Raw genomic sequence first — 27,815 nt, 5'->3', positions numbered from 1 at the left:
TGTTTAAAATTTTACTTGAATTCCCTATGGTGATGGTCAGGTTTTTTTATGCATCTGTTTTGTAAATTCATTAATGGAGGCTAGATGGCAGTAAAAGAACACTCTTACAGCAATAGAAAGTGAACTTGAATTGCACATTAGCAAAGGAAGCTGTAACCTAAAAATTGGTGAAGGCTTGACTCAACAGGATTGCTGCGGATTTTCCTGGTATTTTTCCCTAATGCTGTTGTTTCTAATTTTTTGTTTGTTACCTTATGTTAAAATACGTAACTAACAGTAAACCATTTTATAAAAACCACTAAGCATAGCTGACAAAAGTAATAGCTTAACCTAATAAAATCATAATTTTCTGTCTACATACCATACACTCAAGAAGAACACTGGCTTTTAAAAATGTTTTCCAGAATAATAGAGATTTTAAGAGACTGTTGCTTCTGATCATTAAAAATAAAATGTCTGTCTGTTGAACATGAAAGCCTTGTTGCATTTGTTGCCATGGCAACTGTCTCCTTATAGGAAATACAGTACTAGTGATGTGTGGTTTAATTGTATCAGTGTGACTTGTGATATACTGTATTAACTCTGTTCCTATCTTCTGCACTTTATTGGTGTCCCTTAGGGCTCCATCTTTTTTTCCTTCCTCTTCTTCCTTGATACTATCTCCCTGATGCTGGGTGACTTCAACAGCATTTGTTGCTTTATTTACAGTACTGTTTCTACAATGACTTCTCTTCCTCTTTTCAGTCTTGCAGGAGGGAATATCTGTCAGTTTATTTTTTTTCTGGATGCCCAGTTGCTCACTCACATCGATTATGAAACGGTGAAAAAAACCTGATTTTCTTCCTCCAGTCTCTTTGGTGTCAATGTCAAGAATTCTACCATTCTTCGGGTTCACCTTCCTGGGGTTGCATTAGATTCTCCTCCCTTTCCTGCTGTCCACATCCAGTCTGTTGTCAAATCCTGCTAGTGTTTCTTCTGTATCTTCAAAATTTGACTCTTCCTTTCTATCTCAACTGCTATAACACCGATTCATTTTTCTGATTATCTTTCCCTTAGAGAACCAATCTCTCTCTCTCTCTCTCTGCCCTCAGATTCTCACATTGCACCCCTCATATCTATATAACATGTTGCCTCTAAAATTTTTCTCACCTACCACTTCATCCACCTCTTCCCCTCGAGTTTCTGACATGGTCCTTCTCAAACTATGTATTGCATTGAAGCTCCTTGTTTTCCATGTCTAGCACGGCTGAAGGGACATGTTAGTTAGCCCTAGTCTCCTCTCCAGTTTTGTAAAATTGTATGTGAAATTAGTTAATATTTCGTAATGATATACTCCACCTTCAAAACATGTTAGAATTAAGTTGCAAAGATGTACATTCTTTGAGTATGGATTTTAAACTAGAAATGTAGTGTACATAGTTTTGTTATATTAAATATATCTATCACAAGTGCTATTTTCCTTTCTCAAAATGTGGCTATGTACTAAAATGTACAGATCTTTGCAAACATAGGTACTTTTTCCTCCCTCCTCTCCCCCACCAAAAAAAATATACTAATCCATACTGGAATTGATCTCAGCCTTCATCCAGCAAAATATGAAATAAAGCAATGGAGACTACCAAAGAAAGTGAATAACTTTGAAAGTATGCCACAAAATGTATTGATTAGGTATATATTGGTCTTATAACAAACTCCATACCAAAGCATGCCGATCCAAAATACTGATATTCTTGTCATATGTTCAAAATCACTAAAACGCTTCTGCTAATCACAATATTGCAAAGATAAAACATACCGGTCACTTCTACAGCTATCATATAAAAGGTACCAAAGTAGTAATATGACAAATATGAAAAAATGCAAGAGAGATGATTACTTTATGTATTTTTGTATGTTTTGATTGCCTCGCTGCCATATTGGCTGAGTATTATTGACACTAACACTGCCCTGCCAGTTGCTTCAATGGAGAAAATATTCAGATATAGTTTTGTATTTAGCAGGGCTTTGGAGCGGAGCACGGAGTTGGAGCGCGGAGCAGTGGAGCTGCAGGTTTTTGCCTGGAGCTGGAGCACAGCTCCAAAGCCCTGGACTATTTAGTGTCAATGTAATCAGAAAAAAGCTTCAAAGTGCTCCTTCAGCCAAAAGCAAATGAGAAATGAGCTCCCTTAGAAAAACTTTTAGTGCTCCTGTCAAGCAAGATAATAATTCCTGCATATTTCACTTTACAGCAAACAGCCCTACAAACAACAAATCACCCAAACTGTGAAAGAGTTATTGTCCAAAAAAGGCCTCACCAAAGAAAAAAATTAATGCAAGAAAAATAAACTTAATCCATCATGAAATCCTATGAGCTACTGAAGAAATAACATGTACCATTTCCAACCTAAAGAAAATCTCTCTGCCATTGCTAAAGTGGGCAGTGAGGCATCCTCTTGTCCATCAGTAATAGACAGTCTTAGGTCAAGAACAGTCTCCCTTGGCAGAAGAGTAGACTTAGGAAAAGTTTAAGCCCAAGTTGTCTAGGACCATGAAGTGCAACACTTATTTGGTGAAAGGATGCTGTGAATATAACAAAGCATGCATGTGAAGTCTGCTATTTTGACCTAACATGTAAGGGGAGAATTTACTTGTTCACTTAACTGTAAAAAAAACCTTGAGCTCTTTTCCCACTGGCAGTTTTACAAATGGAACTTTCCAAACATGTTTGAGATATGAAATCATAAGTGCTCTTGAAGCTCTTGATTTTTAACCTTAAGCATAGAATTAAAACTCCTTTTTAGAGTCGTTAATGGCAACAAAGGCTATATATCTGTTTTTATTTGATGATTCACACATTATAGATTAGAGTTTACTCAAATATTGTTGGGACCCCAATCCTGCACCTGTACTAGGTCTCCTTGAAGTCAGTAGAACTCTACATGTGCCCATGTCTGTAGGACTGGGGCCTTGGTCATATGCACTGTAAGCCTTTCACTGTTCTACCTTTGATCCTTCTCTGTAGACAGAATAACTAATGTGGGCTAAATTCCTGCTTTAGAGGGGACTCTGTACATCTACCGTAGAGGTAGTGGATGTATTTTTTTCCCCAGGTTTCTGTTTACAAATTTTTAATATATTGACACTTAATATTGAAACCTGTTCCATTTTTTATCTTGTTTCCCAGAGAATTAATCAATGCCACTCCTTTTCAGGTTTCTTACAACCTCCCCACTCTCTGTCCTGCCTTTTCTGCTGTCACCTTCACCCATGAAATACTAGGAGCTGATCATGGTGTGTTTAGGGCTCTGTCCATCTGGCCTGGGTATTTCAGACTTCAGCAGTCTGGAACTCCAATCCTCCGAGTAGCAGCAGTACATTGCATTTCCACTGGATTGCTAAACTGCCCCTTGATATTTTGTTATGAAATTCTACTTAACTTTGAAAGTAACAAGAAGGAAGGAGCACTTTCTTACTGAATAACTTTAAAACATATTTGATTACATTTGTCTTACCTTTCACTTTGTCATAGCTTGCTTTGTCGTGTTAGCCAAATATCAAAATATTCATGATTTAACTTAAGAATAGTGTTGCTCACAAAAGGTACTGGCCTATTTGTCCTGGAAAAATGTTGGAAAGACAGATCTGGAAAGTAAGGTCCTGGAATCACAAAAGCAGCACAGACAATGGTACTGCAAATTCACCACTGTCATCTCACTCATTGACTTTCATATCTCATTTGGAGGATCCTCCTCTTGGGGCAAGAGGGAGGTCCAAGTGTCATGGCCACTCAGTGATTGATCTCTTTTCTGAAACTGCCAACAAGACGGTCTCTGTAGTTGTGATAGTTTGTAATGTGGACGATTCCAAGGAACTGGATTGAAACTACCAACTCATTTCACATAGATCATCAAACAGACAGTTACTCTCCTTGGCTGGCTGAGCCATGGAACTGGAGATTGTTTCCTCTCCTATTACTAATCCCCTAAATCAATGGCTTGCTTTGCAATTACTCTCTTCTTCCTACTTGATGTGATATGAAGTCATTGTGCTGAATTTGATGTATATATTTCCATAGCAACAGACTGATAAACATGGGATTATGACTTCATTGCTATGTTAAACCAGAGGTAAAGCTTTTATTTAAATACAGACTTCTTCAATTATCAGAAAAAGGAATACAGGTAAAATCTGGCCAATCATTTCATTTTTATGAACTGTTAAAACTAAAATTCTTTGAAAGTGGACTTTAAACAATTTATGTGCGATTGTCTTTCTGGATTGTCAGCACTTTCAGAGGCTGTACTTTGAAGACATGCATAAGAATGTTAGGAGAAAAATATTTTTCATTACTGTTTTTTAAACTTGTTTTTATCTTAAATTGCTAAATCAGATGTGTTCATTCTGCCATGGTGGTCATCTAGTTCAGTTCCCTGTACTCATGGCAGGACTAAGTATTATCTAGATCATCTCTGACAGTATTTGTCTAACCTGTCCTTAAAAATCTCCAATGTTGGAGATTCCACAACCTCTCTAGGCAATTTATTCCAGTGCTTAACCACCCTGACCCAACCTAAACCTCCCTTGCTTCAATTTAAGCCCATTGTTTCTTGTCCTAGCCTCAGAAGTTAAGAACAACAATTCTTCTCCCTCCTCCTTGTAACAATCTTCTATGTACTTGGAAACTGTTATGTCCCCCCTGTCTTGTCTTTTCCAGACTAAGCAAACCCAATTATTTCAATCCTCCTTCATAGGTCATGTTTTCTAGACCTTTCATCATTTTTGTTGCTCTTCTCTGGACTTTCTTCAATTTGTCCACATCTCTCCTGAAATGTGGTGCCCAGAACTGCACACAATACTCCAGTTGAGGCCTAATCGACACAGAATAGAGTGGAAGAATCACTTCTCGTGTCTTGCTTACAACAGTCCTGATAATGCATCCCAGAATGATGTTTGCTTTTTTTGTAATAGTGTTACATTGTTGATTCATTTAGCTTGTGGTCCACTATGACCCCCAGATCCCTTTCTGCAGTACTCCTTCCTAGGCAGTCCTTTCCCATTTTGTATGCGTGCAACTGATTGTTCCTTCCTAAGTGGAGTACTTTGCATTTCATCCTATTTACATCAGATCATTTTTCCAGTTTGTCCAGATCATTTTGAACTATAATCCTTTTCTCCAAAGCACTTGCAACCCCTCCGACCTTGGTATTGTCTGCAAATTTTATAAGTGTACTCTCTATGCCATTATCTAAATCATTGAAGATATTGAGCAGAACCGGACCCAAACTGATCCCTGCAGGACCCCATTCGTTATACCCTTCCAGCATGACTGAACTGATAACTACTCTCTGGGAGTGGTTTTCCAACCAGTTATGCACCCACTTTATAGTAGCTTCATCTAGGTTGCATTTCCCTAGTTTGTTGATGAGATGGTCATGTGAGACAGTATCAAAAGCTTTACTAAAGTTAAGATATACCACGTCTACTGCTTTCCCCCTTATCCACAAGGCTTTGGGTATCTCAATCACAGAACCAAATATCCAGTATTGCAATAACGTTATACAGCTGGCTTAAAACCGTGGTTTGTTTGGGATTTTTGTTTTGTTTTTGTGATACACAGTTGGTCAATGTGGAGTCTAATCTAGACAAAGTAATGAGTGTTAAAATAGTAATGCTCTACTTTCAAACTCAAATTTAATATGCAATACTACTTGCACGTTTGTAATCTTGTCCTTTTTTAAATGATCTTTCTTTCCTTAAATGAGAGAGAATGCTAAGGATTAATGAAAGGCTTCAGAGACTAAGTTCTGCACATCTGTGCTGCTGAATGTAAGTTTCTTTCCACTCCGTAAGCAGTGTATATGAGTATTGTAGAAGCTCCACTGTTGTCTACTCTAAACCGTTTTGAGCAAGAGCAGACAAGTATAGAAAATTAAGTTCATGCTAAGATGTTACCTACTGTTTTAAATTAACTGAATTTCAGCTAGGAATATTTAAATAGCATGAACATCTTTTCATTATAGTTTATACTGTAATTCCTACATTTTGTAGAAATTTTTAAGGTTAGATTTACCTTCCTGATTGTTTGCTAAAATAACTTTGTGCCAATATTGGGAGTGTGTGTCACAAATCAAAGGGAAATGCTTAAATACAAATTGAAATGGAAAGTAGCCTATTCTTGACATATTTTTATTGATAACAAACCTACTATGTACTATTTTAGAATCTCGTGTTATGCTGTAATGCATCCATGTTTTTGCAGCTGTCTGTTCCATCATAGGAAAAGGTGCTTACATATATCTCAATAGTCAAAGAAATAGTATTTAAACTTCATTTGATGCTCTCTGTGTAAAATGCCACCTACCTGCCTAAATGGGAAGGGGAACTTGAAGGGGCCAATAGTGAAAGGGGACAGTCTCAGCAGCGAGGGAGGGGGAGTGGAATTCTGGCCTGGCAAATGCTACAGGTCTAGCTGATCACCTGTTTTGGGCATCAGGAAGGAATTTTTTCATCCATGGGCCAAGCCACAATGAATTAAGTAGGGATGCACTTAGTTCCAAACTGAGGTACTTGGTGTGAGTTGTTGTTTCATCACGACTTGCAGTCAGTTTCCAGTATGGGTAAAGGATAAAATTGAACGGCTCTCAGAGGTTAAAAACTTGGAAGTTGGGCTCATGGGTAGGATGAGAACTTGTGGCATTTCCAGGCCAAAGTCAGACCTTATGGCCATTGCAGGCCAAGATCCCCACCCTTCTACACCCCCTGTCTCCCTAGCAGAGGGTGGGTGTTAGGACTCAGAGAGAGCTGAGTCCTGGGGGGAGGTAGGCTGAGGAGTTATGGGTTATATTGTAAGGAGCCCTGTAACCACCATGCTGGAATCAATTAAATATCTGGTATAGGAGAGTGTGAGTAATGGGCAGGTGGTGCCCCTCCCCTGTGCTAAAGTTTAATAAAAGTTGCTGTCTGCTGCTTAATTCCATGCACATGTTTGTCATTTCGCTGCTGTGTCCACATCAAGCACCTGGGATATCATTGTGTAGTTCTAGCAGGCTGATCTGTTTACAGAGGAAATACTGATTTTAAAATTGCATCTGACAAGGCAGTAAAGGATTGAGTCAGACTGCTCTAAATTTCGCAGTGGCCTGTCTGCAAGCACACAGATGCACAAACTTCCCTTCCTAGTATACAATAAATTATTTTGTCTCCATTCAGCATTGTCATAGTATAGGGGATGCAAGACTGTTTTACAATTTAAGGGTACATTTTCTGGGGTTTTTTTAAAACAGAAAAACAGCCTAAAGTTTGCTCTCCTCATTACAAGTCAAATTTTCATAAATAAATATGAATAATTGTTGCTGATGTACTTTTTAAAAAGTATGTCTGACTTTTCGATGAACATGCTCTTTTGAAAATCTTTGGCCATTATTTGTCCACAGGAAGTGTACATATCACACACTTCCAAACATCCCAGCAATACAATATGAATAGTTCTTATTAAAGACATGATTTACTGGTATCTCATGACTTCCAAAAAAATGTATCATGTATAGTATGCATAACAGGAAAATACTGATGAGACAACATAGAGCCAAGTGTTGGACATAAATATTGGTCATCTTTCTGTTGCATCCATGTCAATGCACTTCTAGAACCCATGTCCTAAAGCTCCAAAATCCAGACATCTTTCATTTGAGCACTAAAGGAAGATTTCCATTGGCTATAAGCTATAGAAAAGGACCCTTATCCTTGTATTGCTGTGAAATTACAACCAATCAATAGAGGATGATGTGCTCACTCATGCATATAGTATTCAATCCTGCATCCACTGGAAGTCAAAAATACAAAATTATTAATACTGATCGAAGCAATATTCAACCCACTAACTCAACAGCAAAAATCATCAATAACTTTTCTTAATTACAGTCTTTCTTAGAGTATACCTGAGGTGTGAAGTGTTGTAAAAGACTGCATCTTATGGAAGAATTAAAGGGATACCTTTTAGAGCAAGCAGGAGAGAAATGTTAGACATATAACAACAACAAAGCAGGATAACTTTTTAATCAGTAATTCAAACATAATTTGAATTGCCTTCAAATGTCATAGAAACATTTTCCCTTGGCTTTGGAAAAAATCTGGCATTTTTCAGCCCAAATGAGTTTTCCCAAGCCATGGATAATAGGGGTGCTAATATAAGGTATTCAAGTGGAAGCTCATTCAACTTGAACTGTGGCGGGGCTACTGCCATTTCAATAAAGAATTGTTAGATATTCTAGCTCTTTTTAGTGTTAGGAATTTTCAAACACTGAAGATTTTTTTTATTTCCAGTTTATACTACAGTCTTAGTTGCCTCCCTAAACTTATGATACTGTCATTGGTGGAGGTGAAGTGATAAATGTTCTGGTTGGATTTAGTTCCCCCCAATACAGTGCCTCCTTCAGGGAAGAAGGGAAGTTAGCAAATGGTATAGGTGCCTAAGTGCAACAGGGCTGTTTCTTTTAAGTGATATTGCTTCACATTTTGATCAATTAATCTTGTACTTGAAAAAGATTAGCACATATATCAAGAAATGAGAGCAGAAAGGTTTTAGTTGTAGAGATCACAAAAAAATTAGGCAATCAACAAAACAGGATCTTTAGAAAAGAAGAGGCCCTGCCTAGGGTTTTCTTCAGTTTGAGAGGAAAACAAGCTGCTACAAAGCATTGTCTCACAACCTCGACCTTTAAGCTAATAAAATTTTATGTGTTGGTTTTATAGTTTTCATTACTAGTTGACACTCAAATCCTCTGCATTGTTAAAGACCTGTATGGATATGCAAATCACGATTTACAGCTGAAATTTCCATAAATATGATGCCAAGTCTGAAGCTAAATATCCCAGTTAGTGTGATAACTTTTTGGAAGTCATCACACTATCTGGCTATCCTCAACTGTGCTCAATAAATAGAGGCTATCATAAGGCAATTTTCTGTATGAAAGATCTAGCATTCTCACATACAATGTTAATATAATTGCTTCAAAAATGGTTTCTTTTCTGAAGAATAACCTGCAGGATATTTTATACAATTGGTGAGGTGTATATGAAAAGTAATTAAGAGATATATGTGCTTTTTTTGTCTGAAGAAGATAGTCAAAATATTTGGTCTGACTTCTCTCTTATCTTGTTAATCGTTAAGGTTTATAATAGTGAAGCCATTTTAGAAATAGTGCTACTTGCTATACTGCTAAAAGTTGTTACATATAGCATGGGATGAATACTGCTGCTTAAAGGAAATTATTTCAATTTTTTTTACTTTTGAGGGGGAAAAGTTTCTTTTTCAAATAAAAAAAAGTTGGTTCGTTTAAACTTCTTGCTTTACATATATGCCATGTTGAAAGCATTAGCAGATAATGAACAAAAGCAAACAAAATTTTCACAACATTCCAAGGTTAGAAGCCTCACTGGAAACAAACCAAAAAAATTCCATTGCTGCTGCTGCTGCTGCTGCCGCCGCCGCCTCCTCCTCCATTAAAACTCTAAATTTTGAATCACAGCATTCATCGTAAACCCATGACTACTTGAATACAATCTCTTTTTGTCAACCATGGTCACTTATACTGAAAAAATGCATTGCTGCTATTTCTTAGCACTAGAGCATTGGCAAGTTCTGATACATGCAAGCTAAGATTTTCAAAAATGAATGCTTAACGTTAGGTTTCTAAGTCCATTATTAGACCACTATAGGTGGCCTGATATTCAAAAAAGATTAGTTTCATGGTTACAGGGCTAGTTGCACCTCTGGCCTCTTTTCTAGTCTCTCTAAGTGCACCCTCACTGGTGTTAGGCCTCATGCCTTGTGCTCTCCTGGGGCAGAATCATGCAATTCTACCCCTCTTAAACTGGTGCTGGGCTACAGTGCATTGTTGATCAACTGTGCCTTCCCCAGCAGGTCCAGCTGTGTTTGGGTAGTGACCAGTGGTAAATAAACTGATCCGACAGCTGCCTTAAACTAAAATATTGTTTTAATCTTAACAGTAAGAACCAAGTACAACATGAGCAAAAGGCTTACCATCCCCCTGGACACCTAGGAAAGTTAGCTTCTTCAGACCCGGAAGCCGCTGTCAATTTGTTCCCCTGCAAACAGCTCCCAAACCAATGCTGCCTCTCCACAGGAACTGTCTTTTTTAAACTGGTTTTTATAGTCCTTTTGATCTGTTCAGCGATGGTAAAATGAGCTTTTTATCTGGCTGGAGCCAAGAAAGTAGATTTTAGCAGTTATTAGCAAAGGCATTCCCCTTCTAGCAACATCCCACCTTTCCCCTTTTCCCCAAGTGTTTACCTGGAGGTGTTTTATCCGGAGCCTTTGTTTTGCCTTCCTGCTTGTTTCCCTACAGCTCCTTTAATTTAACTCCATATAGTCTTACAACAAACATCTTAATAACCATGTCCTATACACTTTTCATAAATTATTACAGAACAGCTCCGTGTCCTTTATGGTTTGTACCCAACAAATTTTTAAAAAACAAATTTTAAAATCTTGGCCACAGTATTTTATAATTTCCAGTGCAAATAGCATAAAGTTAATGAAATTGAGAAGTGGAAAAGTTGATGGCCAAACCTTATGTAACGGTCCAACTGTTAAATTTATACTGTAGCCTATTCAGTATACTATCAAGTATCAGGGGGTAGCCGTGATAGTCTATATCCACAAAAACAACAAGGAGTCCCGTGGCACCCGAAAGACTAACAGATTTATTTGGGCATAAGCTTTCGTGGGTAAAAAAAACCTCACTTCTTCAGATGCATGGAGTGAAAGTTACAGATGCAGGCATTATATAATGACACATGAAGAGAAAGGAGTACCTCACAAGTGGAGAACCACTGTTGACAGGGCCAATTCGATCAGAGTGGATGTAGTCTACTCTCTTGGGAGGCAGGCCAGTCCTCGCTTACAGACAGTCCCCCAACCTGAAGCAAATACTCACCAGCAACTACACACCACACCGTCGAAACAGCAACCCAGGAACCAATCCCTATAGCAAATCTCGTTGCCTACTGTCCCCATATCTACTCTAGTGACACCATCCGAGGACCCAACCACATCAGCCACACCATCAAGGGCTCATTCACCTGCACGTCTACTAATGTTATATATGCCTCTCTGCCATGTACATTGGCCAAATCGGACAGTCCCTATGTAAAAGAATAAATGGACCCAACTCGAGTATCAGAAATGGTAACATACAAAAGCCAGTAGGTGAACACTTCAATCTCCCTGGACATTCTATAACAGATTTAAAAGTAACTATTGGGGGGGGGGGAACCTTCAGAAACAGACTTCAAAGAGAAACAGCAGAACTAAAATTCATTTGCAAATTTAACACCATTAATTTGGGCTTGACTAGGGACTGGGTGTGGCTGGCTCATTACAAAAGCAGCTTTGCTTCTCCTGGAATTGACAACCGCCTCATCTATTATTGGGAGTGGACTACATTCACCCTGATCAAATTGGCCCTGTCAACACTGGTTCTCCACTTGTGAGGTACTCCCTTTTCTTCATGTATCCGGGGGTAGCCGTGTTAGTCTGTATCCACAAAAACAACAAGGAGTCCGGTGGCACCTTAAAGACTAACAGATTTATTTGGGCGTAAAAAACCTCACTTCTTCAGATGCATAAGTGCACTTATGCATCTGAAGAAGTGAGGTTTTTTATTCACGAAAGCTTATGCCCAAATGAATCTGTTAGTCTTTAAGATGTCTTCTCTTCATGTGTCATTATATAATGCCTGCATCTGTAACTTTCTGAAGTGAGGTTTTTTTACCCATGAAAGCTTATGCCCAAATAAATTTGTTAATCTTTAAGGTGCCACCGGACTCCTTGTTGTTCAGTATACTGTACATTGGTATCATTAACCAGGAAAGCGGCAGCTTAGTTTCATTTCAGAAGGAATTTTCAGAAAACTCCTAATAAAATGTGATGTAGTAATTACATTAATACATTGTGACGAAATAGTAGTATTTTGTTTGGGGTGCTATTTATGTAAAATCCAATTCAAAGTACAACTTCCAGTAAATTGATGTACTAAAATAAAACCATGACTAGCTAGATACTGGCTAGCACTAAATTCTGAAGAGCAAGCTTTCTAATAATGGTATACTTTCTTAGGAATTAAGAGTATGTCTACAGTACGAAATTAATTTGAAGTTTTTATTTGAATTTCCAGAATCGAGTTCATACATTCGATGTTGTGTCCCCACTAAAGCGTGTGAATGCGGCGGAGTGCGTCCACAGTACTGAGGCTAGCATTGAATGTCGCAGCGGTGCACTGTGGTAGTTATCCCACAGTTCCCGCAGTCTCTGCTGCTCATTGGAATTGTGGGTTAAGCTCCCAGTGCATGATGGGGCAAAAACATTCTCGCGGGTTTTTCTGGGTGTGTGCCGTCACTTATTGCTCTCTCCGTGAAAGCTACGGCAGATGCCATGCTGCCAGCAGACGGTGCAGCACAGTGCACCGCCTGTCTCCTGGTATGTTGAATCCACTTCGAATGTCCTCGGCCATTGTGAACAGAGCCACACATCTTCCACCGCTTTCTTCAGATTGTCTGGTCTCCCGTGGAAGCTACAGAAGGCAACAGTTCCCCACCATTTCTCGGCTATCGTGAACAGAGCTGCACAGCTTCCGCCGCAAACTCTGCTCTTGCCGCTTTTTCCATGTTGGTGGTCCTGGGCTCCCGTGGAAGCTACAGAAGGCAACAATTACCTGCTGTTTCTCACCCATTGTGAACAGAGCCGCACAGACAATCTGGAGAAAGCGGCGGAAGCTGTCCTGGGCCGCCGTGGAAGCTACGGAAGACAACCATTTACCGCTTTTTATTGGCCATCTTGAACCAAACAGCTCATTTTGTGCCCCTTTTCAAGGATTACCCGTGCAGGCGCCATTGCGCGGCAAACATGGAGCCCGCTCAGATCTCTGCTGCAGTTTTGACCATTGTAAATACCTCATGCATTATTCAGCAGTATGTTCAGTACCTGCGAAACTGGGTGAGGAAGCGACGACAGTGCAATTACTATACTGATGAGGACATGGACACAGACGTTCCTAGGTGCATGGCATGTGGCGATTGGGAGATCATGGTGGCATTGGGCCAGGTTCATGCCGTGGAACGCCGATTTTGGGCCCGGGAAACCAGCACAGACTGGTGGGATTGCATAGTGTTGCAGGTCTGGGATGATTCCCAATGGCTGTGAAACTTTCGTATGCATAGGGCCACTTTCATGGAACTTTGTGACTTGCTGTCCCCTGCCCTGAAGCGCAAAGACACCAAAATGAGAGCACCCCTCACCTTTGAGAAGCGAGTGGTCATAGCACTGTGGAAGCTTGCAATGCCAGACAGCTACCGGTCAGTCGGGAATCAATTTGGAGTGGGCAAATCTACTGTAGGGGCTGCTGTGCTGCAAGTAGCCAACGCAATCATTGACCTGCTGCTATCAAGGGTAGTGACTTTGGGAAATGTGCAGACCACTGTGGAGGCTTCGATGCGCTGGGGTTCCCTAACTGCGGTGGGGCGATAGACAGAATGCATATTCCCCCATCTTGGGCCTAGCACACCATTGCGGTCAGTACGTAAACCGCAAGGGGTACTTTTCCATGGTGCTGCAAGCACTGGTGGATCACAAGGGACGTTTCACCGACAGCAACGTGGGATGGCTGGGAAAGGTGCATGACGCTCGCATCTTCAGGAACTCTGGTCTGTTTGAACAGCTGCAGGAAGGGACTTACTTCCCAGACCAGAAAATTACTGTTGGGGATGTTGAAATGCCTATAGTTATCCTCGGGGACCCAGCCTAACCCTTAATGCCATGGCTCATGAAGCCGTACACAGGCACCTTGGGCAGTAGTAAGGAGTGGTTCAGTTATAGGCTAAGCAAGTGCAGAATGGTGGTGGAGTGTGCTTTTGGACATTTGAAAGGGCGTTGGCGCAGTTTACTGACTCGGTTTGATCTCAGCACAACCAATATTCCAATTGTAATTGCTGCTTGTTGTGTGCTCCACAATATCTGTGAGACTTTTATGGTGGGGTGGGAGGTTGAGGCAACTCGCCTGGCTGCCAATTTCGCACAGCCAGACAACGGGGTGATTAGAAGAGCGCAGCAGGGCACGCTGCGCATCAGAGAAGCTTTGAAAGCCAGTTTCATGACTGGCCAGGGTACGGTGTGACAGTTGTTTGTTTCTCTTGAAGTTACGCGCCCCCTATATCTATGAAAGGAAATAAAGTCAAAATTGTTTAAAAACTTTATTTATTTGATGCACAGCGCATTGAGAGAAATTAGAAGGTAGACTCGGGCGGGGGGGGATAGGGGGGTGGAGGAGGATGAGGGAAGGACCAGTCCAGAAACCAAATCAAAAGTTCGCATATGCCAGCTTTCTGGTGCTTGGGCGATCCTCTGGGATTGAGTGTGTGGGTCCCCATAGCCTCCCCCCTCGTGTTCTTGGGCGTCTCGGTGAGGAGGCTATGGAACTTGGGGAGGAGGGAGTTTGATTATACAGGGGCTGCAGCGGAAGTCTGTGGTCTTGCTGCCTTTCCTGCATTAGATCACCATACATCAGAGCATGTCAGTTTGCTCCCCCATGAGCTTGACCATAGCGTCCTGCCTGCTCTCATCGCGCACCTCCCTTCTCTCCATGTTCCTGTAATGCTTTACGGGACTCGGCAATTGCTTGCCTCCATACATTCAGCTGGGCCCTATCAGTGCGGGAGGACTGCATGAGTTCGGCAAACATGTTGTCCCGAGTTCATTTTTTCCACCTTCTAATCTGGACCAGCCTCTGGGACGGAGTAGGTAGGGGCCGCGTTGAAACATTTGCACCTGCGGAAGGAGAAAAAGGGAGGGTAGTATTTTAAAGAATACATTGCAGAGAACAAAGGGGGCAGTTTGGTATGAATAAGCCATCACGCATGGCCAGGCAACAGAATTTATCTTGCAGGCAGCCCCTAGGGGCGCATGGGGTTCTGCTGCTTCTACGTTCATTTCAATGCTTTCAAACTGCTGGGCCCCCTTTTCCACAGCAAGCAATGCCTGGTGGGTTTGCCATATAAAAGGAGGGCCTGCGGGCTCTCTGGGATGATCACTGCACACAACAACCCCCGCACCCCTCGCCTCCCACCGCGTGGCTCCGATCAGGCTAGGAGCAGGGATGAGCTGAGCCATTTATTCTAATGAGGATAGAATAAATGGCTGGGTTCCTCCCCCTTCCCCCCCACTCCCAACCGCGTGGCTCCGATCAGGCTCTCACTCACCAGAAGTACCTTCTCCAGGGTCATGGAACAGGAGCCCGCCTTGGGAGTGAGGGGAGGCTATTGGATCCAGCGTTAAGATTAGTTCCTGGCTGGGGGGGAAACGGATTCCCCACTTGCTGCCTGTGCACTGTCTTCCTCCTCCTCCTCCTCCTCCAATGTCTCTTCCTCCTTGCTCAGTGCAACTCTCCCCTTGCAGGTGCCCATGGACAGTGGTGGGATAGTGGTGGTATCACCCCCCATAATTGCATGGAGCTCATGGTAAAAGCGGAATGTATGGGGCTGTGACCCAGAGCACCCGTTTGCCTCCCTGGCTTTTTGGTATGCTTGCCTGAGCTCCTTGATTTTTTTTGTACGACGCTGCTCTGTGTCCCTGGAGTAGCCTCTTTCCGTCATGACCCTGGAGACTTTAGCGTAGGTATTTGCGTTCCTTTTTTTTGGAACATAGTTCTGCCATAACAGACTCGTCTCCCCAGCATGCGATGAGATCCAGTACCTCCCGTTCGTACCATGCTGGAGCTCATCTGCGAATCCGGGACTGCATGATCTCCTGTGATGGTAGACTCTGCATGGTCACTTGTGGTGGTGGACTGTGCTGATGGTCACCTGTGCTGCTGGTGACCAAACAGGAAATGAAATACAATAGTTCCCGGGGCTTTTACTGCCCACCTGGCTAGTGCATTGGAGTTAAGAGAGTTGACCAGAGCGGTCACAAGGGAGCATCCTGGGATAGCTCCTGGAGGCCAATAACGAGAATTGCATCCACAATACCTTTAACCCGGGATTGCGATCTCGATTTAAGCAAGTGGAGTACAGAAATCGAATTAAAGAGCCCTTTAAATTGAGAGAAAAAAAAAAAAAGTTTGGTCATGTGGACGGAATCATTTTTTTTCGAAATAACTCGGCTAATTCCGAAATAACAGGCTAGTGTAGACCTGGCCTAAGACACTAAGAATTTTAAATCCGTTATCTTCCTGCCAAGATACGATGTTTTAGCTCAACTACATTGTATTGCACGACAGTATGTAATATCCTACAACTAAGATGATGTAGCAAAATAGTATTCAGTTTGCTGAATTGTGTATGCTCTGATCATACTGATGTGAATAGTCCATGCACACTTTATCTGATAACCAGATCTTTGCTGAATTCAATTTCGTCATCACCAAATTCAGACTCAATTTCGTCGTCACCGAAAACATACCATGCTATGAGAAAGAAAAAGATGTCCAATGTTGTTGAATCTACATGAAGTCAATTGGGATTCAAATTGTCACTTTTCGCACCTCAGTGCCATCTGTTTACAGATTTGTTTGCAGAAGTACAGCATTAGATACCATGATGATTGGCGAATTAGAATAGAACACACGTAGGAAATTATGTCAATAGTAGTAATGTGGAACAGTAGAATGCATTTCATGAGTGCATAACTGCTAGGAAATATGACTCTGATTCATAGAGAGCATGGATTTTCAATTTGGTGTTTGTGACCATACTTCCTTTCTTTGTGGCTAGATGGGGAGGGGATCTCAGAATATTTTTTTCCCTAAAGTGTGTTTATGGCATGGAAAAAGGTAGATAACCACTGCTGTAGTGAAAGAAGATTTCAGTCACTTCCAGACTAGCTTTCTCGTGCTTACGGGACAAAAACTTAAAATAAAATTAAAAACCTTGCAGATTTCAGGGAAAGTTGATTAATTATGTTTACAGCTAATCCTTAAATGGTATCCTTAAAATTATTGATTTATTACTTGCATTACTAGTGTTGATAAATTGTGTAGTGAGTTGCTTGACCGCACTTAGTTTGTTATAAAATGTATTTAAGAGACTAAATGGCCAATATCAGTCAAGTTTATTGCTGTAAGCCACCAATAATATAGTACAGGAAAATACCAGTCTCTGGGAACTGTCTCATGCACCATTGTTACATTTACCTTATGTAGAAGTTACACATCTCCTTACATGTCATAATATCCAACCTATCCATTTGTCCCAGTTCCTTAACTTGTTCTATTCCTTTTCTTATTTTTGGTTTGGATACTAGCATTCAAGTGTTCTGTGAGAAACTTCCTACCTGTTGCTCTGGTAAAATAGTACATCTGTCAAGACCAGGACGTATGATTATCTCTTTAAGTCAGAGCTTACTTCAGCTAATGCAAGGCGTTATGAGATACATAGCATAAATGAAAAGGTTTATAGTAAAGATACAGGCCAATTTAGGCTATATAACTACTTTGTGTGTGTGTGTGTGTGTGTGTGAGAGAGAGAGAGACAGACAGAAATATGATTATATATGCTAGCCCATATATATTGGTGAACACTAGTGTCATGTTATAAAATAGTGATCATAGGTTTTTGGATGCTTTTGTGAATTGTAAGTAGACTTCTGGCATATTTTGGCACTAGTCCGCAGTCTCTGCTTTGGCTGCTTCTGGTCCTACCAGGCAGCGTCTCTGGCTGGGTTTTGCTATAATGTATGCATTGGATAAGTTGCTAAGGTTGCTAAATTCTGGGCAAGTTGCAACTCATGACTGCCATGTAATTTACTTTTACAAAAAGGGCTCATTCTTGCTTTTATCCAGTAAACTTGGTGTTTTTAAGAAGAGAGTAAAAATGTGTGCTAATGAGAATAGTATACTGCATATGTTTTGCAAATCAGTATTTGGCTGTATTAAAGATCTATGTTGGGGATGCCTATTTAGTTGTCTTAAACCAATGTTAATAGCCCTTTACTTTCATGAACACTAAACTGATTGTCATTAGAATAAGAGGGGAAAATAAAGAAAGTAGTCATAGATAGCTGTTAAAATGATACAATTATTAGACAGATTTGAAGTCTCTGGCATGAAGTTAGTACAAGGAGGTTTTTTGAACAACCTGCTGGAAGTCCGATAAACATCTCTTAACATCTGTAAATAGGTGTTGCTAGTCAAGATGTTAAAACCCTACTGACAGCCAATTAAAAATTCAGAAACATAGTAACACTGATGTGCGTCATATTGGGTATAAGCTATGAAACCTACAATTCAGAAACACAGCATATTAATGCATGTGTTGTAGGACATTGCTCTAGAATGTCAGATGTTTGTTTCCCATTACCTTTGGGAGATATTTAATCTTATATGGTTATTCAGTATCACTTACTATAGTGTAAGTAGTCTTATGCTTGTAAAGTGTCCCATAGAAAAGCAGTAAATCTAGAAGTGTAATTAACACATTTTCCTGAAAATGTACATGTGCATTCACACTCATGTTGCAGTGGATAAAACATTGATGAAGGAGCTGCATAAAATATGTATTCAGCACCAAATTGGATCTGCCTCACAAACAAAAAAAATGAATTTCCAGAACTACTTAAAGGTGCTCATATGGACTGTATTGACAATGCGTGCTGTTGCCAAAGTTTTATGCCAACGTTCCAGGAAGAAAACCCATTCAATAAAGAAATTATCTTGGAGATCTTCTGAACAGCAGAATCATGAATCACACTTCAGAATGGTGCTCTTGGGCACTAAGACTCTTCAAGCAAATGCAGAAACACAGTAATGTAAAATTAGTGTTGGAAAACCTTTATTAAGTCAGTTTGTTCCACTTCTTAAGATAGAGAGCCTCTTGTGAACAGACAGGAGACAACTGGTGGGTGCCAATAAGTGTTTGTTTTTGGTTTTGTTGGTCAAAAAAAACTTTGGGAAACCCTAAATTCTCAGTGAAAATTTGGGACTTTCAACTTCTGATGATTTACAAACCTATTAAAGGAGTGTAGGTGTTCACGTATTGGCATTCCAGACCTCAACTGGCTTAACAACAATAAATGTATTCATATCTGCTTCCCTTCTCTTTAAAAGTCCACATCTTGTTTTTTGCTAAAACTTAGTAGGTGCCTTGAGCAACAAAATAGAATACAAGGATTTAAATTCACCACACCCTGCCACTTGGATTTAAAGATGCCACACCCTGCCACTCTGTTCTAAAGAGAAAAGCATAGATTAAAAGCATAGCAAACTAATGTAAAATGTTGGGGTTGGCACAGGAGAAGATCCAAAAGCCAAATCCATCAAACGGTAAAGATTTTTACCATGTCATTCCCATATATCATGGTCCTTAGAGTAATGAGATCAAATAACAGAATCAGTAAAATAAAACTTCTGTTCACCTTTTAGGTTTAAAATAAAAGAAAATGGTCACCACACAAAATATCATTTGAAGCAGTAGTCTGCAATTCAGCTCAGTGTTTAAAGTCCAGCATTGCTTGCTGTAGTAGATCAACATGATTGGCTGGCTGGTTCAAGGGGACTGGAATCTGCCTGCGGGAAGGGATAGGACTATGGCAGTGATGTCATTGACTGCTGCCCCTTGATAAGATGCCTTGGTGACTAGGCCTTGACTGGCCACATGGCCCCTTGAGAGGTGTAGCAAACACAAGGCAGGAGTCCTGCCTCTTGTCCCTGCTCTGCACCTCTGACGCTTGTTTAAAACAAAACAAAAAAAACTTTGCCACCTTCTCATTCAAGGCAAGGTACAGCGTGTTACCTGCCACTAGTTCAATGAGAGAAGGGATGGTTTAGGGCAGTGGTGGGCAACCTTCAACCCATCAGGGCAAGTCTCTGATGGAGCACTCGTCCATTTGTTTACATTTACACTGCCCCCCCCACAGCTCCCAGTAGCCGCAGTTCACCGTTCCTGGCCAATGGGAGCTGTGGGAAGCAACAGTCAGGCCCATGCTGCTTCCTGCAGCTCCCATTGGCTGGGAATTGTGAACCACGGCCACTGGGAGCGGCTGTGCAAATGTAAACAAACGATTTGGTGGCTTGCCCTGACGGGCCGCAGTTTGCCCCCCACTGGTTTAGAGTGTGTGTTACTCTGGGTACTGTTGTTGAGTTTTTCACCCTGTAAATATAAATCTCTATATTAGTATTGGTTTCATAGTTTAATATTTGCTTCAGCATGTCCTATTTTAGTGTTAATTGTTGATCTTTCTGTAATCTTGTCACAGATTGTGGGTTACGGAAGGAGAAAAGTAGGACTGCTTGCCCTGTGCAGGGTCCATCACTCACTTAAATTCCAGTTGCCAATGAACTTCCTGTTTTGGCAGTGGAAAAGGAGTTTTGAGTCACCCATGGTGCAACTTCCTGCAAAATTATACTTTTACTGAAACTTTTTAGTTGACTAGTTTATAATTTAGAGCTGTCCCTTTGCCACTTGTACTTTACTGAGGCTGGGACAGACAAATCTGATACTTGAAGTAAGATTGTGCTAGTTTTGTTTTGACTGATTATTTTTACCCATTTTTTTTGTATTGACTATTGTTATGAAGTCATACAAAACTTTTTCATTCTTTTGATCAATATGGAAAAAGTGGCAACATTTGTACTGTTTAACTTTATTAATAAAAATTCAGGGAGCTAACTCTTTACAAACTAGGATTTTCTAGTTAATATCAGCTCATTAAAGTGAGCAAATGAGTTGCACAAAGGTTTAAAAAAAATCTAACTGGAGAAATCTTATTGAAAAGTATTAAGCCAATGAACAGAGACCTTTGGAGAAACCTCAAGACACCAGGTAGAAAATATGTATTTGTTAAATTTTAACTGTTTACGGAGTCATTGTTACTGTATCAGGCTGCCAGAGATGTGATAATTAGTAGCCTTACTGTAAAGCAATTGCACTGGGTAGTGTTGACTGATCTTGCAACTGGAGAAAGAGGCAACAAGTTGTCTTGAACACAAACACAGTGTAAGTATATTGTAAAATAAAAATATGCCACTTTATGGCAGGGCAGTAAGGTAACTATCATATAAGTGAGAACATTGTTTATGCACACAGTTCTTTCCCCTCATTCATCTTTTTTTTTTTTTTTTTGTAGGATATCTTGAATAACCTTGATTCGTGTGATCTTGAAGATGATGATCTCATGCTTGATGTGGACCTACCTGAGGACACACCTTGTGACAATGGTTAGTAAAGTACTTAAGCCTGGTTGAATGTGGTCTAACAACCTAACCTAATACTCCAGATGCACAACTCAACCCAGTGTTATGTATCTGTTATGGAAATTTGCAGAACAGAAGTTGGTCCAATAAAAGATATTACATCATTCACCTTGTCCTATTATGGAAATGTCAGTCATTCTTCCAGTTAAGGTTGAGAAAAGTTTTGTACTTGAAGCAGGGTTTTAACTGCTTTGCTATGTATAAAGAATTATATCTTCCCAAAAACTATGGCACTTACAGAATGAATTTTGTGGGAATTGACAAACAAATTAGTTATTATTTTGAGTTATTTTTTTAAAAAAATAGTTCCTTTGAAAAAATTAGCATCTTTGTCCTAATTGTCTTAACAGAATAACAATGAATTCAAACTTTCCATTTCGTTTTTTTAAACTCACTGGAATCTCATGTGTTGGCTACATTTGAAAAAACATTTTAGGATTGGTGATCAGTTTTTGCCATTTTTCTTTTCAATTGAAAGATTCTCCTTCAGCTGACAAATAACATCCTCTGCAGAGAATTCCACGAAGAACTGCCATCTTAAACACAGTTTCCATATTCTGTTTTGAATGAGACTCAGGTCAGAGGAATCCTAAGTTAAGATGCCATCTTTTGAAATGGCCCCTACCTTCTATTGTTCCTATTGGGAGTGAAGCCAAACCTGTGCTGCCAAGGGTAGTGGGGGGATGGTGGTGGAGATAATGCAATTCTAGTTCCTTTCTGCACAGAAGCTGGATTGTTTTCTAGTTTTCAGGAATGGGTTTTACTTCATTTTCTAACCTTTGTTAGGTCAGGAGACCCCACCACTCTTCTCCACTCTCCTTCATATTATTCCATCTCCATTCCAACTCCTTCTGGCTGGACAAACTTCCCAAATTTCTAATCCTATTGAAGAAACAAACAAAAAATTAAAATGTGATATCCAGGCACATGTATATATTAGAACTTCTTGCCTGCACAACATGACCTGTGCAATGGTGTTAAAGTCCAGATGGTACCCAGGCAACTTGACACAATGCAAAGAACGCTGGACCAACGGGCACATATAACACACACATTTAAACTTGACACTGCCTGTGCAGCCAGCTGCTTACAAGGGTAAGAGAAATATTTGCAGGGACAGAGGAAGATGAAGCATTCTTCCACCCAGCACTGCTCTTTATGGCTGATTTGCTACCTGTAATTGCTTTATATAAACAAAGCTTTTAAAGATCTCATTAGATAGTCATCTTTAACTTTGACCAGCTTAGTATGTTCTAATACAGTTTGTCTTGATTAAAGTTTTAGAATGTTTAGATTGAGTTAGAAAAGGCGATGTAACATCGCACTCTTAAATCCTAGTCTAGATGAAGTCTTTGGGGTGCTAGAATTGACCAAAACCAGCCCTTGAATAACAGAGGGCTGACATTGGACAGCAGATGCCAGGGCATTATGGAGGTGTGTATCTTGCCCTCCCAGCCCTGTCCCACAATTCAGCTCTAATTGGGATAGCCAGTACTACTTAACATAGTTATAAAAATAAATAAATACAGTAACTCCTCACTTAGTCATCCCGGTTAACGTTGTTTCGTTGTTATGTTGCTGATCAATTAGAGAACATACTCATTTAAAGTTGCGCAATGCTCCCTTATAACATTGTTTGGCAAGCACCTGCTTTGTCCACTGCTTGCAGGAAGAGCAGCCCATTGGAGCTAGCTGGTGGGGGTTTGGAACCAGGGTGAACCAGCAGCTCCCCGCTCCCCTAAATTCCCTGTGCAGCAGCCGTGCAGCAGGCTATCAACTGCTGGCAGTTCATCTGTCCCTCTCCCCACTGCTCTGTGCTGCTCCTGCCCTCTGCCTTGCAGCTGCTCCCTGTATATCAATTATAATATACAGACAGTTATGTAAAGGAGCCTGTCCTGTGTGACAATGATTTAAAAACTGTCCAACTATAACTGCTAATATCTTAATTCAAAATTATGTTTTACTGGTTGACTGTTCTGAAGAGCTGCTGGTGTCTAGACTTTTAGAAGAATGTTCTCTTAAGCCTTCCAAAGAACTAGTGATATCCAGACTTTCTGAAGAAATGGGTCTATACCCTTCTGTAGAACTGATGATATCTAAAGTTTTGGAAGAATGGGTGCTATAGCCTTTTAATTGGCATCTCTTATGATTATCTCCTGCATGGATCCGAATGTTAATGGAACAAAGCTTTCACTGTCAGGTGTCCCCCCTCCCCCCTGTTCCTGCCCCCCCGCTTACCCCATCTCTATAGAGCGGGGGGGACATGACAGGGCTCAGGACAAAGGGAGCTTGCTGGCAGCAGCTGCTGTCTCAACTTGCTGATCTACTTAAAAAGGCAATGTATTTAGATTGGGTTCAGCATACTTAAAGGGGCAATGTGCATCTCTCTCTCTCTCACTCACACACAGGGTGTGTGTCTGTCTCTCTCTGCCATGCTCTTGCCCCCCCCCCCTTCATTTGTGCTGCCTTGTAGAGTGTGAGGCTAGATTAACAACGTGTTAACCCTTGAAGACTCAGCCGAGTGCTATTCATCATTTAGCAGTAAGGCATTCCCTGGGAAATATCCCACCCTCTTCTACCCTCTGATTTCACCACCTCAACCAAGCTTCACAATCATGATTGCTGTGTACAATATTAAATTGTTTGTTTAAAACTTATACTGTGTGTGTGTGTGTGTGTGTGTGTGTGTGTATATATATATATATATATATATATATTTATATTTTTGTGACAAAGTTCCTCCTCTATCTTGGTGGGTCCTACGCTTATTGGCAGATTTTCTTGCTTCAGAGATTCACCCTGTGGGTTGGGGAACAGCCCAGAGACCTTTCCCTCTGGAAGAACCCACAGTCCAGGTCAATTGGGAGGTTTGGGGGGAACCCGGGCCCACCCTCTACTCCGGGTTCCAGCCCAGGGCCCTGTGGACTGCAGCTGTCTATAGTGCCTCATGTAACAGCTGCATGACAGCTACAACTCCCTGGGCTACTTCCCCATGGCCTCCTCCAAACACCTTCCTTATTCTCACCACAGGACCTTCCTCCTGGTGTCTGATAACACTTGTGCTCCTCAGTCCTCCAGCAGCATACCCTCTCAGCTCCTCATTCTCGCACCACAAACTGAAGTGAGCTCCTTTTAAAACCCAGGTGCTCTGATTGGCCTGCCTTAATTGATTCTAGCAGCTTCTTAATTGGCTCCAGGTGTCCTAATTAGCCTGCCTGCCTTAACTGGTTCTAGCAGGTTCCTGATTACTCTAGTGCAGCCCCTGCTTTGGTCACTCAGGGAACAGAAAATGACTCATCCAGTGACCAGTATATTTGCCCTCTACCAGACTCTTGTACCCCATTGGTCCCCATTGATCTGGGTTTGTCACTATATATATATATATATATATATATATATATTTGTCTGGTGAAAAAAATTTCCCTGGAACTTAACCTAACCTCCCCTCCTCCCCCCATTTACATTAATTCTTATGGGGAAATTGGATTCGTTTAACATCGTTTTGCTTAAAGTTGCATTTTTCAGGAACATAACTACATCATTAAGTGTGGAGTTACTGTAGAAACATTGGCTAGACATGAATGCAATGCCCTATCATGTGAAAGTAAACATTCAGTAAGACAAGGACTTCTGCAGAGCTCTGCCTCTTTGACTGTGCTCCCCAACTCAGTGAAGGAGAACCTTCTGCCTCATTGAGTGCATACTTTATTGCAGCTGAAAATGTTATGCTTGAGGTGAAAAGTTTTTTTGAATGTACATATAGTGTTTGCTGGGGATGTGTATATTCACTGCACAGCTAAGTTAACCACAAATGCATGCAGCTTGGCAGCTCAGTTTTTAAAAAATTACTGTGACTGTACAAAGAGCAATTTTCATAGCCTCATAACCATCACATCCAGTTTCAAAGAACAGTAAAATGAAAGATGCTTATCAGTGAGAATTATTGCCCTGCCAAATTTCAACTTGTAACCCAAGATTTTTGTGCTAGAATTGCGCCCCCCCCCCCCCCCAAAGCTGAATTTTTGTCATGAGGGGAAAAGTGTATTCTTCAAGTACTAGGTCAGTCTGTAACCAATGGTAGAGTGGACCTTTTTGCTCGCTGCTTCCGAATATGGCTCATACAGATTACTCCTGGGGGAATAATGCATGCACAGAATTTATGTTCCACGCAGATTTTTGTGTCCCTGCAGAAGAATGACTTTCTGATGGGGAAGCAAAGGGAAGCCTCAAAAGTGGTCATGCGACTCTCCCCAGCAGTATGTTTCAGGTGTCCAAGGCAGCCAGCAGATAGATAAATCAGTGTGGGGTGGGGGCAGGACTAGGGAAGCCACGCTGGGGCTCCTACCCTGTGCCAGGCTCAGCTGATAGTCCTGGCTGGGCTGGGGAGGACAGAACTTCCTCTTCCCCTGCACAGCATCTGGGGGTTGGTCTGACCTACCCCCTGATTTCTCCCCTGGCTGTAGGAAGCTCTGCAAACTCCCCTGCCCCCCGCAGTGCTTCCTGTACCCATCGCTCCTCAGCTGCAGCGGGAAGGATCCCTGTACAGGGAGCTGCTCCCCCATCTGTCCAACTCCCGTACATCCAGACCCCCTCAGACCCAGACCTTCCCACGGAGCCTCACCCCCCTATATTCAGAACCCACCTGATGAGCCTCACTCCCCCTGCACCTGGACCACCCCGACGAGCCACCTGCACCCTACTGACCCCCAACCAGCTGCATGTGGATCCCAACCACACTGAACCCCACTCCCCCAGCACCTGGACCCCTGCACTGAGCCCCCCACACCCAGACCCTCATGCTGAGCTCTACGCCCCCCCCACTCAGAGACCCTCCCCCCCTGCTGAGCACCAACCACCTTCACCTGGACCCTCCTGCAGAGTCCCATTACCGTTGAACCTAGAACCCCTCAACAAGCCTCTGTGCATCCAGATCCCCCCGCACCTGGATCCTCCACTGAGTCGCCTGCACCCAGATTGCCCCACACAGAACCCTCTCAACCCACACCTGGATCCCCCCACACTAAGCCCCTCCACACTTGGATCCTGCCTTGCTGAGCCTGCCTGCCCACACCTGGTACACCTGGCACAGAGGGGCAGGGCTCTGGGGTGTTTCTGGGGCAGGCCTGGTCTTTGCGTTGTGTCAGTGTTGGGTGCAGCCTCACTGCTGAGTCCATGTCCCGAGGGGAAGCTGTGGCCCATGCTCCCCAGTGCCATGCTGGAGCCTCCACATTTATTTGACAAATAAAATTTGCAGAATTTTAAAATATTGTGTGCAGATTTTTTAATTTTTTGGTGCAGAATGCCCTCAGGAGTAACAGATGGACCTGATTCAATCTCTGCCAGAAGTTTCCTTGCCACTTTCCAGATTCCAGGCTATACTAGACCTCTAGGAGTCCCTGAAGGATCACCGTCAGACCACTGTGAGGAACTGTCTGAAGTTCTTAAGGTTCATGACAGTATGAACATGTCATTCCTCATGATAGGTTGCACCTCTTACAAGCATGGCTCTTGTCACTCTATTGCCCTCAAATTGATCACCTAGACAAGCTAGTGCAAATCCTGGACAGGATGTTGTCTCTGACCTCGTGGATGAGCCATGACAACTTGTGCAGGGAAGTCCCTTTCTTTCTTCCCCTCCCTCCCATGATTCTGGTAACAGTTGCTTGAGCTGTGGGGTGGCGAGTGCATCTCAGCAACCTTTGAGCTCAAAGTTTGTGGACTACACATGAATATCCTAGGATTATGTGCAGTTTTCTGGGTGCTCTAGCACTTCCTCCCTCGCATTCAGGGCAAGACTGTCCATGTGCTTACCAATAACTGCTGCAGTTCTTATGTGAACAAACAAGGAAGAGTCAGATCAGACTGCAAAGAGTTAGTCAAGCTATGGAACTTGGTTCCTCTCAAAGCGTATCACCTGCTCAGGGTCCATAACACCATGGTAGATTGTCTGAGCAGATCATTCAGTTTGGACGATGAATGGTCCCTCAGCATGAACATTTTAGCCTGGTTGTTTCACATAGGGGGCTTTCTGTTCATGGACTTGTTTGTGACTTGTCAGAATAGGAAGTGTTCCTGTTTATGCTCTAGGCCGGATTGCAGCCTGGGATGAATATCAGACACCTTCCTCTTTTCTTGGAGCAAAGTGCTCCTGTATGCATACCTGCCAGGGTCCTCCTCAAGCTCAAGGAAGATCATGGCTGGATGATCCATCTTGGCCAGGCTTGGGCTATAAGGATGTGGTATTCAGATGTCTGCAGACTAACACCTCAAGAACTCTTGCTGTGACCAGTAAACAGAGACCTGCTGTCACATAATCATGTGGTGGGCTTCCTCGCATAGTTCCTCCATGGTTGAATACAGAGGAGGCTCAACTGCAGTCTGGAATGTGCTCTTTAATAGCAGGAAATCATCCACGAGAGCTACTTACCTGAATAAGTGGAAATATTTTTTTCATCTGGCCAGCCTCCCATGGTATGTCCCCGACTCAGACAAAAATTCAAATGATCCTGGATTATCTTCTGAACCTATAGAAGTCAAAGTTAGTCCTTAGGTGCATCTTGTTGTCTGTACATATGG

The 27,815-nt window shown here is 41.8% G+C and overlaps 1 protein-coding gene across 4 annotated transcripts in view; it reads left to right on the top strand.

Moving 5' to 3' along the window:
- CCSER2 (coiled-coil serine rich protein 2) overlaps positions 1-27,815 on the top strand; it is a 138,233-nt gene that overhangs the window by 39,992 nt on the left and 70,426 nt on the right. For all 4 annotated transcript variants that reach the window (XM_054034773.1, XM_054034771.1, XM_054034775.1 and 1 more), the window contains exon 4: positions 21,113-21,203. In XM_054034773.1, coding sequence (XP_053890748.1) covers positions 21,113-21,203 — 91 coding nt within the window. The remainder of the gene's footprint in view (positions 1-21,112; positions 21,204-27,815) is intronic.

The sequence above is a fragment of the Malaclemys terrapin genome, chromosome 7 (genome assembly GCF_027887155.1).
Source record: "Malaclemys terrapin pileata isolate rMalTer1 chromosome 7, rMalTer1.hap1, whole genome shotgun sequence".
NCBI classification, from domain to species: domain Eukaryota; kingdom Metazoa; phylum Chordata; order Testudines; family Emydidae; genus Malaclemys; species Malaclemys terrapin.
This window is presented reverse-complemented; position numbering and strand designations above follow the sequence as displayed.